Source organism: Bufo gargarizans, chromosome 4 (assembly GCF_014858855.1).
Source record: "Bufo gargarizans isolate SCDJY-AF-19 chromosome 4, ASM1485885v1, whole genome shotgun sequence".
Classification (NCBI taxonomy): domain Eukaryota; kingdom Metazoa; phylum Chordata; class Amphibia; order Anura; family Bufonidae; genus Bufo; species Bufo gargarizans.
The window spans coordinates 433,504,844-433,523,061 of record NC_058083.1 but is presented as its reverse complement, the minus strand read 5'-3'; the positions used below and the strand labels follow the sequence as shown (position 1 = coordinate 433,523,061).

Genomic DNA, 18,218 nt, shown 5'->3' with positions numbered 1-18,218 from the left:
TTTACTCCAATGCACCACTAATTTCTGGCAGCTGTCTAACATGTCTATCACGATCCCTTTTCAATAGGTCATGTCACTGAGGTGAATTATACTAGTGAGCTCATCAAGTTACCACAGAAATTCCCACCCACCTATTCTAGATGACGGAATTATGCTAACTTACTCCCCTAGATTCTAACACCCCAATATTTTCTATCACAATAGCTGCCACCACCTATACTATAAGGCGATAGGGGCCTATACTCCGATATTCTCTCAACCCAGTCACAGTCACTCCAAACGATGTGGATCCCCAAAATGGCTGACAATTACCTGTTCATAAACACCCATTTTTAGCCCCCCTCAGGGGTGGGCTGTGAGGGAACCTCCCTCATTTCGGTCCGGCCTTCTGGGACATCTATTATTCCGGTTTCTGCCCCACCTTCCCAGAAGACTGGCTTAGGTGGCAATATGAATAACGCAGATTCCTCGCTGTATGACAGACAGGTATGATCCCATAATCTAAGTCGCTTTGTCCTGGTCATACAGACACCAAATATGATTGAGTTATGATTTCCAGACGGCCAGATCCTGAATACTGAGAAATGCCTCCTGTCCAGTATGGCGCGCTTAGACTCTGCCCGAAGCCCATGTCAGGCTGAACACAATTATTAGGGTCAGGGACGTTTCTTAGACCGGGTGGCCGCCCAGGGCGCTGTCAGAAGGGGGGCGCCGGCAGGGCACAGCAGGAGATGAGCGCTGCGCTTCCATTGTGGAAGCACTCACTCATCTCCATAGTCATCTGTATCGCCGTCCTCAGGACGGCGATACAGATGTCTGTGCTGCGGCAGGGAAGGGAGCGGTGTGTCTCCTCCCTGTTCCTCTGATAGTCTGCTGGCAGCCCATCAGAGGCCGCCTGAGCCAGCGAAGGACACAGGCCGGAAGAGGCCTGCATCGCTGGAGGTGGTAAGTATCTCACACACAAATTACAATACTGGCACATAAGGGGGCACTATAGGGGCATCTACTGAGGCTAAAAAGGGGTATTTTATATGGGGGGGCTCTGTTTAGGGGCATGAGGAGCACTATGAGGTGCACTGAGAAAGGGGTATTTTATATTGGCACATTATGGGAATATTAGCTCAACTGGGGGCATTACAAGGGGATATGTTTTGCACATTATAAGGAGAATTATTTCTACTGGGGGAGGGGGGGCATTATGGTGGGCTTTATTACTTCCCCATGGTATGACCCCCTAGAAGCAGCACCAGCCTCTCCCTGCTCTGCTGTCCCTCTGCCCTTTCTCCAAATCCTTATGAAATCTCTCATTAGAATAAAGCACATTAGCTTTACCGAGCCCGTGGCCAAAGTGTTGAAGTGGTGTCAGATCCTCAAGGGCCAAGCAATTGTAAGTTTTCATGTAGAGTATGTTTAGGTTATACACATATAGCCTACACTGTGCCACACAATATACAGTATACCTCTACACTGTATATTGTACAGCCTGGCACAGAGGTTATATTGTCCGGCATTGTGTAACCTCCATACATTTTATGTACAGTATACAGTAATCCACCTTGCCATCTATGCTTTGAATCTGGTTATATGTTAATTTTGTTTTTGTACATTTACTTGCGTGTGCTAGTTGAGACCTGCTGTGATTGGGTTTTAGTTAATTAAATGCTAACATGATAGTTTTTTTAGTGCTGCACTGATTAGGGTTCTGAGGCTGTGGGTGCCATGGAGGTCGGAGTTATGACTTCTGATATTTCATTCATCTAGAGAATGGGTTAGACCACCCACTGGTCTAGCAGCCAACAATTTCCAGGGTGGCTGTGCATTTTAAGTATCCCCTCCCAGGCCTTCATTAGGACACCCAAATGGTTTTCAATTAGCAGGCCTAGGCCAAATGGGGGCTTCCTCTGATAATGTGGAGTGTCTCACCTAATCTTCAGGACGGGCTGGCAGCGAGAGGCACCATGTGCATTTGCTTAATAGATCAATTAGCCACTGCCATTTAATCAGCTATTGATAATTTAAGTCTAGGAGAATATGATATCTGTATATCTGTCTATTTACATCGGATTTCGTTACAATGTCTTTTCTATATCTAAAACTGAACCTCTCGAAAACTGCACCTCCATATATCTCCTCTCCATCTACCACCCTAGTCGTGCTCTCCATTCAGTTAGCAACCTAAGATTTAATAACCTCCATAATTCGTACCCCTCACTCCAGTCTTCAAGACTTTCCGAGCTGCACCTACTCAACTTCACCTTCAAAACGTGCCTTAATAAAATAAAAATCTTTTCAGGCAGTCTTATAAAGCTACAGTACCTAAAATGACTTTTCCCTGACTAAACTTCTCCCTCACCAACTTCTCTGGCATAAACTTTATCCTCTAACAGTCCCAAACCCGTAGCAGACTGTCAGTTCAATAATGGCTCAAATCCTACTCATCACAATCAACTACCTTATGAGTCACCCTCAATTCCTCATAGATTGAAAGCTCTTGCGAGCAGGGCCCCCCGACTCCTAGTGTTTCAGTTGCATATTAGCCAGTTACCTGTTTTGTACATAAACCCTATGAATTTGTAAAGTTCTGCGGAATATGGCGACACTATAGAAATAATTATTATTTGACATAGCCTAGGAAGAGACTGTGGTGCACTTTGAGCAACCAGCCTCTGATCAGAAGGGATCCCGCGAGTCAGACCCCTGCTGATCTAATATTGATGACCTATTCCGAGGATAGGTCATCGTTTCCAGGATAATCCCTTTAATGATATAAAGTGAATCCAGTCAGGCATATAAACCAAGAAAAGCCAGTTTACACAAATGTTTTAATGCTGCAAAAATCAGTTACAATACAGAATATCCATGATAACATGCTATATATACAAGGCAATGATTAAAATATTTGACAGCCATTTGTTACTTTTTGCAAATTACCCTGAGCACATGACAACGTGTCTGTTATCAAACATCACAAGAAGAAGTTATAGAAATCACATTCAGGGCTGATCAGCATAGGGATGAAGATATTCCAACTGTTTAGACGACTACCATGTACCACACTTCATTGTGGCGGTTGAGAAACTCAGTAGGAGCATTGTAGGAAGCGTGTACAAAGTATGTATCATCAAACTGCAGACCAAGGAGCCTCAGGTTCTCTGCTAGGGCTTCAGCTTGGTAAGCATATGCAGTGCTTAGGGCATATCCTCCAAAAGTCCTGAAAATAAGAGGTTACATGAACATCCAGCAGAAGAGGAAGACATATACAGCTGCAAACCTGGTTCTTCAAAAAGTTATTGCCACATCTTTGCTCAGGACACCATTCCCCATGAAATGGAGATCTAATCTGGGCCCTGTACACTTGCAGAAGATTCAAACGATTGCTAACCAGTGTTACTAGTAGCACTTGTGTTAGCCATGATCTTGTTGTGTAAATGCACTGCTGATTGCCAGTAGAACGAGCAAAAATTACCTAATCAATTAAAAAAATATATTTTTTTTTGTTGTGCTGCACAAAAGATGTTCCCCGGTAGCAGATTGCACTGTGTGAACATGATTTGCTGCCGGGAAACCCTGATCTCCAGTCTTCTCCACTAGTGATCAGCAGATTGTTGGTAAGGAAGCATTCCTGCCCGACAATCTGCTAGATTGTCCTGTTTAAAAGGACCATTACAATGGCTCTGGACTCGACATCACATTGTTGGGTGCTTTCACAAATAGCTTTTTGGTGGCGTTTTTTTTCCTGCAGTAAATATGCTAGCTCCAGATGTTAGCTAAGAGTCTATGGGGAATGTTTTTATTGTTCCTGGCCTTTGATCATTAGGTGTCATTTTTTAAGTTATTTTTCAAAACTGTAGCTCTTGGCATATTTAAGTCAGCTTCTCTATAGGGGGAATGTGCCATGAAAAGCGTGTTAGTGGGCAAACAAGTTTTTGCACAGTTTGTTTTACACTGTAGTTTTGACACTTTAATAACCTTGATATCTTGTCCAACAAGGGAGTGTGGCTTAGTTACAAGTGCATGTGTGGGAAAGGGCAAGGTCTAAATGTACCTCCATATTGACATTTTTTTCGGAACAAAACTAAGCGAATTTATGTGTGCCAGACACTTTGTGGGTAGGGCCCTTATACAGCAGATCACCTGGCAAGTTCAGCTGTTTGCAATATCTGAAATCAAACCCACCATTCAGCTGTTAATTATGCCAGTAAAATCTTAAGCATAATCAGCATTGCATCATGCAACATGTGCGCCATAGTTTGATTTTTATTTCTATATATTACTTGATACAACAGAACAAATGGCCGATGACCTGAACTGGCAGTGACTTACTTGACATATACAGAAGCTGCAGGATATGTATCCAGGTAAACTTCAGGGTCTGTAGGTTTCGGGGCATTCTCCACTTCATGTGGCACAAAGATGGACATTGTGGCATTATCAGCAGGTGGTTGTTTAAGTGGCACATATATTATCACGGGTACTGTCATGTTTATCTTCAGCCCTTAAAGAAGGAAACCAACTGAAAAGTGAGATATTTTACCGAACATATTGGCACCATATTGTGTATACAGTCTCCAAAATCCTTCTCTGCAGACAGCAAAATCTGAATGGTGTTTAAATCCAGTGTGCCGGAAGGGTCAGGTGGATTTTAAGCAGGTATGGGATGTAGCAGCATGCTAATATCACATTCAATGCACTCGGGTAACATAAAAATAACTTACACCAATGACTGTTTATAGAGGGAGGGGGGGGGGGGAACCACGGTGAATTTGGGATCGAGGCCATCATTGTCACATGGCCCTGTGACATCACAGGGTCCTTATGACACTACCAAACCTAATACCTGTATTGTAAGGGGCCGGTCAAACACCTTGTGCTGCAAGTCGACTACTGGATGGCAATAGGTACATATTATACAGTTCTCCTGCTCTTTTGCTTACACAAATTAGAGACCCCAAGTGAAGCTTAAATGCAAGGTCAAAATTAATTTACAGCTGTAGCAGAGTCAAGTCACATTTTTGTCATTTAGTTAATGCATTATGTCTTAGTTCTGCTGCATCTGTATATGATGACCAGCATTTGATTGAACACAGGCATGGGTTTGAACGTCTCATTACTGTAGTCTGTATGTCTAGCTTTGTATGGGCAAGTTCCTACACCAGGATACCTTACATGTAACATGAACACACAGAATTTATCCTCTTTATTGTAGATTAAAGTTCCATAGACTAGGGTGCTCCATTGTTTCCCTAAAACATTGGATGCCTCTTTATTTTCAGTTTTTTTGGCCATTGTTTTGGTGCAAGGTCACGTCAGAACTTATTTACTTTGAACCTGTGACAGAACAAGTTAATCACATTGATGGCAAGAATAGCGATGCAAGACAGAACCCCACAATATAGATGTGAGCAGAGCCTTATACAAGAGGGCAACCTACCTTCAGCATTGTTCCCAGAGATATAATTAAACAGCCGGTTGAAGCTAGTCACCATGCCAAGAATGTCCTGTTTTACTGAAGTGGTCACCCAATGAGTTTCTTCATACTGACGAAGTTCAAATTCCTGAAAAGTTCAGTTAGAATACAATAAACTCAAGTTTGACCAGTTAAAAGTAGAACTTAAAAACCACCCCTCATAAATGAATATTACATGTGTAGCGTCTGAAGAGCCAAAAAGGGGAAGATGGGAGATAGTGTCTCAAGTTATCACAGTGTATCAGCAGCTATCCTCTCACCATGGGTCTCTAGGGCCAGTGCAAGGAGGGGGCCCCCCTTTCCTCAAGGAACACCCGAATTCTTGGGCTTCTGCCTTGATGGTAGTTGATGTGCACTTGATGTTAGGCATTTGAATGGGTGCAAGACAGGGAGTTCAGAGAGAAATGGCCAGAGCATAGTGTTGGAGTCAGGAAACTAGGCCAGAGATTAGATGCCTTTTTACTGTAGTGAAAAATTTGTACATCCAGCTATAGCAGAACAGTTCCAGCTGTTCAGTGCACTTTTTCTTATAGAGAATTCTGTATGGATTTTGGAAATTATAGGAGTTGTGGCCTTTTCCTCTAGCTCAAGTCTCTCAATAGACTGTATGGCAAGCAAAAGCACTCTGGCAGCAATGTCCACTGCAGGATATAAGATTTTGAACGTACATCTGGCCAGGACATATCGAAGGCTGCCTTAACATAGTACATAAGTCCAAAAAAAGACATTTGTCCATCCAGTTCGGCCTGTCATCCTGCAAGTTGATCCAGAGGAGGCCAAAAAAATAAAATAAAAAAAAAACTGAGGTAGAAGCCAATTTTCCTCACTTTAGGGGGAATAAAAAAATTCCTTCACGACTCCAATCAGAATAACTCCCTGGATCAACGACCCCTCTCTAGTAGCTATAGCCTGTAATATTATTACACTCCAGAAATACATCCAGGCCCCTCTTGAATTCCTTTATTGTACTCACCATCACCACCTCCTCAGGCAGAGAGCTCCATAGTCTCACTGCTCTTACCGTAAAGAATCCTCTATGTTTGTGTACAAACCTTCTTTCCTCCAGACGCAGAGGATGTCCCCTCATCACAGTCACATGGATAAATAGCTGATGGGAGAGATCTCTGTACTGACCCCTGATATACATATTAATTAGATCTCCTCTCAGTCGTCTTTTTTCTAAAGTGAATAACCCTAATTTTGATAATCTTTCAGGGTACTGTAGTTGCCCCATTCCAGTTATTACTTTAGTTGCCCTCCTCTGGACCCTCTCCAGCTCTGCTATGTCTGCTTTGTTCACTGGAGCCCAGAACTGTACACAGTACTCCATGTGTGGTCTGACTAGCGATTTGTAAAGTGGTAGGACTATGTTCTCATCACGGGCATCTATGCCCCTTTTGATGCAACCCATTATCTTATTGGCCTTGGCAGCAGCTGCCTGACACTGGTTTTTGCAGGTTATTAAAATTCATAGATCCTTTTCCATGTCAGTGTTACCATTTAGTATGTACGGGTGACTTGCATTATTTCTTCCCATGTGCATAACTTTACATTTGTCAGTGTTAAACCTCATCTGCCACTTATCTGCCCAAGACTCCAATCGATCCAGATCGCTCTGTAGTAGTATACTGTCCTCAGTGTAAATTACTACACAGTTTAGCATCATCTGCGAAAATTGATATTTTACTGTGCAAGCCTTCTACAAAATCATTAATAAATATATTGGAGAATAGGGCCCAATACTGACCCCTGAGGTACCCCACTAGTGACAGTGACCCAATCTGAGTATGTACCATTAATAACCACCCTCTGTTTTCTATCATTGAGCCAGTTACTTACCCACTTAGACGTTTTCTCCCAGTCCGAGCATTCTCATTTTATATACTAACCTTTTATGCGGTACAGTGTCAAATGCTTTGGAGAAGTCCAGATATACGACATCCATTGATTCGCCGCTGTCAAGTCTAGAACTTACCTCCTCATATAAACTGATTAAATTAGTTTGACATGACCGATCCCTCACAAAGCCATGCTGATATGGCGTTATTTGCTTGAGGTCTGCAGTAAGGTCTGGTTAGGCCACTTTCACACTAGCCTTTTTATTTTCCCGTATTGAGATCTGTCATAGGATCTCAATACCGGAGAAAAACGCTTCAGTTTTTTGTCCCCATTCATTGTCAATGAAGACAAAATGTATTCTGTTTGGTTGCATTCCCATACCGGAGAGCAAACTGCAGCAAGCTGCGGTTTTCTTTCCATCATGGGATGCAGCGCAAAACGGATCCGACATGACCCACAATCCAAGTCAATAGGGACAGATTAGATTTCTGACAATAGAAAAAAGGACCTGTCTCCCATTCACTTTCAATGGAGTTCATGACTGATCTGTCCTTGCCATGTTAAAGATCGTACAACCGGATCAGTTCATAACGGATGCAGATGGTTGCAATATCAGTAACGGCAGCGGTTTTTTTTGCTGATCCCTGACGGATTAGGCAACACCACAAGTGTGAAAGTAGCCTTAGCTGTAGTAGCGGATTAAGTTCTCGACTCCCATGCAGATTCCCCTTTTCTCTCGTAGATATTGCATGTCTCTACAACTTGAGGCCCAAGGAGGAGAGCATAGACATTGCTCCTTTCCCCTCTGAAGACTCTCTAAACACACCTCTGAAATGATAGGGGTAGGACCAGGCAACATCTAACCTCCTGCGAGGGATGATCCAGGGTTAGTTAACCTTACATACTATACTGGGTTTAATACACATCACAAGCCATTTGTAGACAGGGGCGGATTAAGTGCATGATAGCACCGGGGCTTTCTACTCAATTCGGAGATACAGATTTCATAGAGGTTACCTGCAGTCCTATGTAACACCCCACATAACAGTGAACTATTGTGTTATATAGGACTGCATGGAACATCGACTACATTATCTGTACACAGAAAGTTATCACTCTTAGCTGGGCTGTTACATAGAACTGCAGGTGCCAAATTAAAATTTTAGTTACCAAATTTAAAATACATAAGATGGATTTAAAAAAAAAAAAAAAAAAACTTGAAGAAGATGACGCAGGTCACAGTAGTGAGCCAGCTCTGCATATAGGGGAATACAGCACCACATACCTCTTACATCCAGGGACATCTCCTGTCATGTAGATCTTTCCTCTTCTCCTGTTTAACTGCCATGACAAATTCTTTCAGCCACATCTCGTCTCTACAGAGTTTGTTACACAGACATGTTAGTTCTCATAATTGGGTTCATATAGCAAACTGGTGTAAAGTAGAACTGGCTTAGTTGCCCATAGCAACCAATCAGATTCCACCTTTCATTTTCCAAAGGAGCTGTGAAAAACAAAAGGTGAAATCTGTTGCAATGGGTAACTAACCCAGTTCTACACCAGTTTGATAAATTACCCTATAATAATATCCCTATAGTGTCTACAGCAATTATAATGTTCCCTACAGTGCCCCCAGTAATAACACCCTACCTATATTGTGCTCCAGGTAATAATGCCTGTATACTGTCTCCTAATAGAAATGCCCTCACACTGCCCCCAAATATAGTAATCCCCCCCCCCCCACACACACTGTTCCATGTAGCAATTTCCGCCACACAGTAATTCCTTCCACACTGCCTCCCATGTAGTAATTCCCCCCCACAAGTAATAACCCCACACACTGCCCACATTAGATAATTTGCCCTGACACTGCTATCCATATAGTAATTTGCCCTTCACACTGCCATCTATTAAGTAATTCCCCCCCCCCCCCCACTGTCCCTTCAGTAATGTCCCCTAAAGTTGGCACACCAAAAAAATAAAAAAAACTTACCTTTGTCCCAGTCGGCGCTCACTCGTAGATGGTGCAGGTGCACTGTCAGTGTGCTGCGTCCGGGCACAGGTGCGATGACATCACGCCCACTTGTGCCAGTATTTTATTACCGCATAGGCTTCAGGCCTACTAGGCCTGAAGCCTATGGTAGCGAACTATACGCTCCCGTGCCCCGCCATAATTCGTGGGCGTTTGGGTCGGCTGCTCATTCCAGTGGACCATCACTGACTTGCGTCCCTGTCAATGGTGCGGCCACTGTAGCAAAGTGGGGGACAAATCTCATAGTATCCCACCATTCCCAGAACGCCCAATTACATACCCCTCTGTGTAAAGTCTGACCGGATTACGGTTATAAGAGCACGATCGGGTAAGGACGATACCAGGGAAATTCTGTAGATCAGCACTTGGGTTTCTACTCCCCATGTGAAGGCCGCCACTGTTGGTTTGAGGGGGATCTAATGGCTGCTGACTCTGAGAGCAATGTTCTTAGTGAAAGCTGCCCGTGGGTCCTCATCAGCAACGGTGGGGTATAGAACACTGATGCCGGTCCCCCCCCCCTCCCCCCCCCAACATGCTGCTAAACATTGGTTGGTAGGACTAGTGGCCATGTGAATGCTATATCACCTTTCTTGGTCAACCTTGTTTTAAAAGGCCTTCCTCACGGACTGATCCCCCCACCCCCTTTCAGAACCACGTCTAACAGAGGCTCACTTTGGGTCAGTAGGGGACTTGCACTGGATTAAATGGATGTTGTCCCATTAGAGAGCAATATCTTTTTAAGGACAGGCCGATTTATTTGGAAAGGTCTTGGGAGCATTCCTATTGGTCAAGACATGAGGTGGATTATACCTGCCCATGTCTGTAATTTCATTGGGCCGCCATGTGCCATGGAGGGTGGGGTTAGCCAAGTAAAAGGTCTGAGACATGTTAAGTGATGGTGGTTTCTCATCTTCCTGTATGTTTGTTACATGAAGGAAGTGGTCGTGTGACGGGCCTGCCCCTTTCTATTATTACACCTTTGCTGGCTATAAAATAAAGTGAAGAGACTGGAAGAGGAATGCTGAACAGAAGCTCAGAATGAAAAACACCTTGAATGACTCTGGTTGAGTGTTCTTTCCTTACACAGAGCTTTATACACCTGCTTTTAAGCACGGGGGGGGGGGGGGGATCTTTGTGGTTGGCTTTTAGCGCAGCTTGGATATGTGTGTCTGACGCAAGCCAATTTCTACAACAAAGTTCAGTGTTTATTCACACATTAAGTGAAAAATAATTAGGTTTCCAGAAAATACTGTCACCTCGATTCTGGTGTTCGTTCACACCAGGCAGTAACAGAAGTCCTTGTATAAAGCAGAATCCACCCGTTTTCACACAAACAAGGCAGCAGGCCTTAATCCCGGCTCCAACTCCCAGGCCCCAACACAGAGACTGGCAGCACTCCACTGTCAGAGAGGAGTAATCCACCCCACCCGACAGTGCTGCCTGTGTTTTATATCCCAAACCAAGACACTGACCTGGAACATGGGGAGTAGCCACCCACCTATCACTTTGACTACTCCCAATAAGAGCCATCCCGGGTTAGCTTTGCAGCCATACTAAAACAGCTGAAGTGTCAGACTGCAATCTGCAAAACTGACACTTTGAGAAAAAAAAAAAAAAACATCTCTTACCGCTGCGAGGCTAGGAACCTCGGTGACACGTACCGACCATCAACGACAGCCCCTTGTTCCTTCCTACAATACTTAATTTTGTATTCTTACTCTCATACCTAAAGCTAATCATTTACTGTGTGCTTAAAACTCAATTCTCTGTACACCACTGACTGCTCGGCGGTGTACAGAGTAGTGATGGACAAACATCTGCCGGGACGGTGCATGAACGCGATCAAATGTTTGCAAACCGCAAATTCGCGGTGGGTCCCATTCATTTTAATGGCAGGCAAACCTGAAAAACCTTCAGCTCATATTTGCAGCCAAGAAATAATTACTAGAAGTGCACAAATATTCCTACAACATGGACAGTGACATACCAGATGTATTATTTGAATTTGTAATATAAAGTCATTTTTTTCAATGTGAAATATCAGCAATATAATTTTCGTGTACACGCAAATGCACTATACAGTACCCAAATGCACTATAAAGAAAAGTATATTATTGGTACATAACACCCTGCTTCTAAAAGTTTTTTTTTTGGGGGGGGGGGGGGGGGGGGGCGACTGGTATATCACACCAGTAGAAATTATTTGTTCCAACAACGCTTGTCCCCTCTATACATCTGCGGTATTGCAGCAGAACCCACCGCACAATACAAATGCACTATAATATACTTTCTATGTTAGAAAGTATATTATCACATTGTACATGGAAGGCAATCCATTAGAATATACATAAAGATAAAACATAACCTTTAATAATGTTACTATTAAGGGCTGATTCAGACGGCCGTATGCTAGCCACAGAAATGCAGATTTTTTTGCAGATTAGATTCTGACCCATTCACTTCTATGGGGCCCTTTTCTATTCCACGGTTCCGCAAAACAAGTGAAATATGTCCTATACTTGTCTGTGAAAATCAGGACATGGCCCCATTGAAGTCTATGGGTCCGCAAAAATACTGAATGCTATCTTTTTTTTTTTAACGGACATGCTGAACTGTCCACAAAAAAAAACGGATCTGCATTTTTTTTTTTGCAGACAGCATACAGCTGTCTGAATGAGCCCTAAAAGATATCCCTCAAAATGATAATAAATGAAATTATTAAAGTTAAGCAAAAAGCATAGATGTGGTAGGCAACAACAAGTGCTTGGCAGCACCAAATCAGAAAGCATATACAGGGCCGTCTTTAACAAGGGGCAAAAGGGACAGTTGCCTTCTTGAGCCCTGCTAGCCACTGCCCCAGGTGTCAGGCTGTCAGCTACACAGGGGGCGCTGCCATGCCTTCTGGCACTCCAGGCAGCATACTGTGAAGGCTGTGATTCTCTAGGACCTTCGATGACAACATAGCAATATTAATGGTCACATGGCTATGAGGTCATCAAGGTCTTTTCTACCAGAAGTGTTGCTGTAGAAGTTTGCCTTAACTGTGGAGCTTTTTTTGTGAAGATCACATCAGAAAAAGGTGACAGGGGTTGTTATGCTAATATACTGTAAACTACTGTATAGTGGGTTGCTGTATATTGTGGAGTGCTATACTGTATTCTGTGGGGGCTGTATAGTGTGGAGTGCTATACTGCTGTACTGTATAGTGTGGGGGGCTGTATAGTTTGGGGTGCTGTATACGGTGAGATGCTATATTGTATACTGTGGTCTGCTATACTATATACTGTGGGGTGCTATACTGCATACTGTGTGGTGCTGTATACTGTGTGGTGCTGTATACTGTGGGCTGCTATACTGCAGGGTACTGTAGGTTGCTGTATACTATAGGGTGCTATACTGCATACTGTGGGGTGGACTGTAACGCTAGGGTGAGCCGAGCCCTGGTCTCCTTCCTGCAGAGCGGTGCCCACTTCCAGCCTGAGCCCAGAGCACTGATCCTGAGCCGCTGGAGTCTTCAGAACTGGAAGTATTTACATCACTGTACTCTAGTGTATGTATGTATGTGCCTGCTAAGGTGTGGGAAGGCGGCCAAAGTAAATTTTTGCCCAGGGTCCAATCAATATTAAAGACAGCCCTGTCCATATGTCCTACCACAATCCGGTGAGTTCCAGTGCACATCGATTAATCCCGGAGGGAAAGCAAACACCATCTATCTGTGGGCTAGATGATGTGGTATTGAAAGACAGGGTGGGCAAAGAACTGTCCCTGATATTGCCCTACAGGCAGGTGCTATTCTGGCCCTGATAGCCTAACTACAGACCACCCGCCCTGATAAGAGCGACCCCATCCGGAACATTACCCCATATAAAAATGGCCCTAGTAAACCCCTAGCTCCCTGACTTCCAGGTGAATACTATATAGATCTGTGTTTTTGATTATATTATAAGTATATTGCACCCCTCTGTATCACACCCATTGATAGCACACCTATACCAGTCCTTAAAAGGACTTTTGTGGCCCTTTTAGCTAGCATTTGGTGTCCCAAACAGCCTGTCCCTGCTCCACACAGCAACCTCTCCCTACACTGGTAAAACACAATGTAAAATGGCAGCCAGATCAGGTTTATTTATAAGGTAGAAGGTATGTCCATGTGCTGAAACGTCTCAATTAGCTGTCCTGTACCACCTTATCGATGTGTCATGGGTCAAAATTCTTCACACTAAAAGAATATGGCAAGTGCAAATATTGCCATATGTTCAGCAAATCGCAAACATGCAAAGTTCACCGCAAAACACAAGAACATCTATAGTACAGGAGCCCAGGAGGTTTACCAACTCCTGGGCTCCTGCTTCGCTAAGAGAACTGCAGGAAGAAGCAGGAGCCCGCTCCACTCAGCTAAACCTGGCATAGCATATGGGTACCCATGTGCTATGCCAGGAGTTAGTAATTCCTTGGGGGGCACAGGCAGGAGCAGCAATATGCACTACTTACCCCTTATGCAGCCCTATTCATAAATTTCACAGTCCATACACCACTGAGCAGTCAGCAGTGTACAGAGAACTTAGTTTTAAGCACACAGGGTATGGTGCACTTCAATAAAGATACAAAATTAAATAAATAAAGTATATTAGGAAAAGTTAAGACATTAAGGACATCTTATTAAAAGATGACAAAGGTTTTGTTACTCTTTAATAATATTAGTCAATGCACATGATGGCTGCAGTGCTGAGCAAGGAGTAGATTATAAAATCCACCCCACTACACCCAAAGCCCCTTCCCCATACTTACAGCATAGTCTTTCACCAGCTGGTACTTTGGACAATCATAATGGCCACAAAATGGAGGCAACTTCTGACTGGAGACATCAGACGCTTGCACTGCAAGCCCCAGTACAGAGAGCAGCCCCAGCAGAAGTCTTCTTCTCACCTCCATGTCTGGATGGGTCTGTGGAGGAGCTCAGCTGCTGATATAGGAGGTGGATATGGGTGGAGCAGAGAACTCGTTTAACTTTCCCCATCAGCAAGTTAAAGTATGGCCTGGAGTTATGTCCAATCACCCTCACCTGGAGAAAACACTGGGGCATAGTTATGCCGCCCCCCGGCGCCTGGTGAGAAAACGACACCGGCACCTGACTGCTCATCCCTGTCCAACTGTCGAATACAGCGTAAAACCAGCAAGTTAAAAAGAGGACTTACAACAATTCTTTCCACCAAAATGGTTGCAATTCCCTTGATAAATGACCCCCACTGAGGTTGTGTTCAGGGTTTTATAATTTATTGCGGGTCATTGACTTAAAGCCCTAAGCCAGTTTTTGGCATAAAAAAAGAGCGTAGGGCACATTTATCAAGCATAGTAGTGGATTTGCCTTTCAGTATTTTGCAGGCTATTTATTAAAAGTGGCCCAGCAGCTGACTAATGAGGCGAGGCGTCTTTGCATTAAACAGGTCTCAGTCAGTTGGTTCAATTTCAATTAAGCCTCTTTCACACGACCGTATGGCTTTTTCAGTGTTTTGCGGTCCGTTTTTCATGGATCCGTTGTTCCATTTTTTTGTTTCCGTTGTGTTTCCGTTTCTGTTCCGTTTAGCATATACAGTAATTACATAGAAATTATTGGGCTGGGCATAACATTTTCAATAGATGGTTCTGCAAAAACGGAACGGATACGGAAGACATAAGGATACATTTCCGTATGTGTTCAGTTTTTTTTTGCGGACCCATTGAGTTGAATGGAGCCACGGAACATGATTTGCGGGCAATAATAGGACATGTTCTATCTTTCAACGGAACGGAAATACGGAAACAGAATGCATATGGAGTTTCCTTTTTTTTCGGAACCATTGAAATTAATGGTTCCGTATTCGGAACGCAAAAAATGGCCCGTAAATGGATAAAAAAAACGGTCGTGTGAAAGAGGCCTTCGACTGGTCTAATTAGTATATGAATGAAAAAAGGCGCAAATGTGCTGTCATATATCTCCCTAAAAAGTGTGTAATTTACTGGGGCACATTTACTGGCATTTTGCGCCTGTCTTAGTTTCCCCCTCTGCACTGCTGTAAGATCCATCTAATTTGGGGCTCATGCACACGACCGTATGTATTTTGCGGTCCACAAAAAATGGGTCCGCAAAAAAATACAGATGACGTCCGTATTTTGCGTAATGGAACAGCCCCTAATAGAACAGTGCTATCCTTGTCTGTAATGCAGACAATAATAGGACATGCAGAACAGAAATACGGACATACGGAAATGGAATGCACACAGAGTAACTTCAGTTTTTTTTGCAGACCTATTGAAATGAATGATTACGCATGTGGTCCGCAAAAAAATTAACGGATACGGAAAGAAAATACGTTTGTGTCTGCGAGAGCCTTTATGATGAGGCGCAGACTATGGCAGTCAGTGCGCCTGGAGTAAAAACTACACCAGGGGCTTGCGTAGTTTTTAGCTAACATTTGCTCCTGTTTCCAGGTGCAAATGTAAATAAATTTGCATTGCCCCCAACACGCCCTCGCCCCGTCCAACTGGCAAACATGGCCCAAAACCATGTGATAAAATATGTGCAATGGCTGGACATCTAAACAGTGTCAGAAGTCCATTAGTAAATGTGTCCCACTAACTTTTACTCCTGGACAAATATAAATGGGACTGGTGTAGTTTTTACCCCAGGCACAAAGACTGCCACAGATGCTCATGTCTCGTCATAAATTAGATGAATCTAAGGACAGCGCAAGAGGGAAAATAAGATCAACGTAAAAAGCCGGTCTTATTAAATGTGCCCCAGACTGTCTAAAACAGCAAGGCACATTTACTAAAGTGTCTGCAAATTGCACATTCTTACAACATGGATGCCGCCCGTGTGTGTTCCCCAATTTGGGGACTGGAATGGGCTGCCCGTTATAGAAATGCCTATTCTTGCCTGCCAAACGGACAAGAATAAGATATGTTAAATTTTTTTGCGTGTCCAAGGAACAGAGCTACAGATACAGACAGCACACGGAGTGTTGGGGGGCAGGACTCCAGCCCATCTTTTGCGGCCCCATTGAAGTGAAACACCGAAACTATGGTCGTGAGTAGAGATGTCACGAACATAAAATTTTCCATTCGCGAACAGCGAACGCGAATTTTCGCTAATGTTCGCGAACGGGCGAAACGGGCGAAACGCCATTGACTTCAATGGGCAGGCGAATTTTAAAACTCACAGGGACTCTTTCTGGCCACAATAGTGATGGAAAAGTTGTTTCAAGGGGACTAACACCTGGACTGTGGCATGCCGGAGGGGGATCCATGGCAAAATATATGATATGAGTGGTATTTACTGTAGTTCTCTCTTCTCATCAGTTTAATCCCTGTTACGTCCCCAATCTGGGGTCCATTTATTAAATAGATTTTTCGAACGGGGAGATGGTTAAAAAATTGCTGGCTCCCTCCCCTTTGTTTGAATCCATGCCACGGTCACTGCGTCTGCGCCGTGCAATTTACTGTCACACCCGATATGAGTGCTATTTTCTGTAGTACTATTCTCATCAGTTTAATCCCTGTTACGTCCCATATCAGGGTGGGATTGCCTTTTGTGAAAAAAAATTTAGGTCGGGTATTTTCGACTGCCTTCACAGTGACAGACCAAACTCTGATACACCAAACTGAATTGATTTTAGGAACCAGGGGATGGAAAAAGCAGCTTGGTCGGTCCTCTTACTCCCAAATTGGGGCACTGCGCGTGCACGGAGCAATGTGCTGTGACACCCTATATGAGTGGTGTCTTAACTAGTCCTATTCCTATCAGTTTAATCCCTGTTACGTCCCCTATCCGGGGACGTGTGTCGAATTGATTAACCATTGTCGAATTAACGAACTATTACGACATCCTGGAATAATTTAGTTCTGAGCTTTGTACTTGATTTGTATTGGAATTGTTGGGGATTTTTTAAATTGTCTGCATTATTTCTAATAACCTATTAAGAGACTTTATTATGTTTTTTTATTTTATGTATTAAAAACCCACCCATACAACTTTAAAAAAGATAAATAAAAAAATGTAAGTTTTTTTTATAAAAAAACATCCAGCCGTCCCGATCGCTTTTGGTCTGATCATAATGAAGCAACGGCCTTATCATCTGGGGTGTGGCAACATTGCCAACACACTCATAGAGGTGATGATCGCTTCATTGTGATACGCAAGCCCCTTCACCACAACAAGGTAACGATCGCGAAAGGTTGTTTTTGCAGTCACAGTGCAGCACCAGAGGCCAGAAAAATTAGGCATGTACACATGCCTGAAAAACAATGCTATTGTTGCAGCCGCTGTTGTAGCAGCGGCCGGAAAAATTGATGTTTTCAAGGCAGAAAGATGACTAAAACATTGCGGCTTGAACCCTAGTTGGTGGCGGAGAATTCACGAAAGTCATCCGGTATGCAGACATTAAATACAGCAGCGTGGGGACCATTTTGAGGCCAAGGCATGTCATCAGGCCTTTTGTTAGTTAAACGTATCCCCTACTGTCAGTCCCTTCGGGATCCATGCCTCATTCATCTTAATAAAGGTGAGGTAATTAACACTTTTTTGACCGAGGCGACTTCTTTTGTCAGTGACAATGCCTCCTGCTGCACTGAAGGTCCTTTCTGACAGGACAATTGAAGCGGGGCAGGCCAGAAGTTCTATCGCAAACTGGGATAGCTCAGGCCACAGGTCAAGCCTGCACACCCAGTAGTCAAGGGGTTCATCGCTCCTCAGAGTGTCGATATCTGCAGTTAAGGCGAGGTAGTCTGCCACCTGTCGGTCGAGTCGTTCTCTATGGCTGGATCCCGAAGGGCTGTGGCGATGTGTAGGACTGAAAAAGCTCTGCATGTCCTCCATCAACAACACATCTGTAAAGCGTCCTG

The 18,218-nt window shown here is 43.7% G+C and overlaps 1 protein-coding gene across 1 annotated transcript; it reads right to left on the bottom strand.

The window, feature by feature from the left end:
* Positions 1 to 3,033: 3,033 nt before the first annotated feature.
* LOC122935475 (heme-binding protein 2-like) lies at positions 3,034 to 14,270 on the bottom strand. The gene is made up of 4 exons (XM_044291241.1): positions 14,127 to 14,270; positions 5,432 to 5,555; positions 4,324 to 4,495; positions 3,034 to 3,211 (listed from the first exon to the last, which is right to left on the bottom strand). The coding sequence occupies exons 1-4, from the start codon at positions 14,268 to 14,270 to the stop codon at positions 3,034 to 3,036; spliced, it is 618 nt and encodes a 205-aa protein (XP_044147176.1).
* Between the last annotated feature and the right edge of the window lie 3,948 nt (positions 14,271 to 18,218).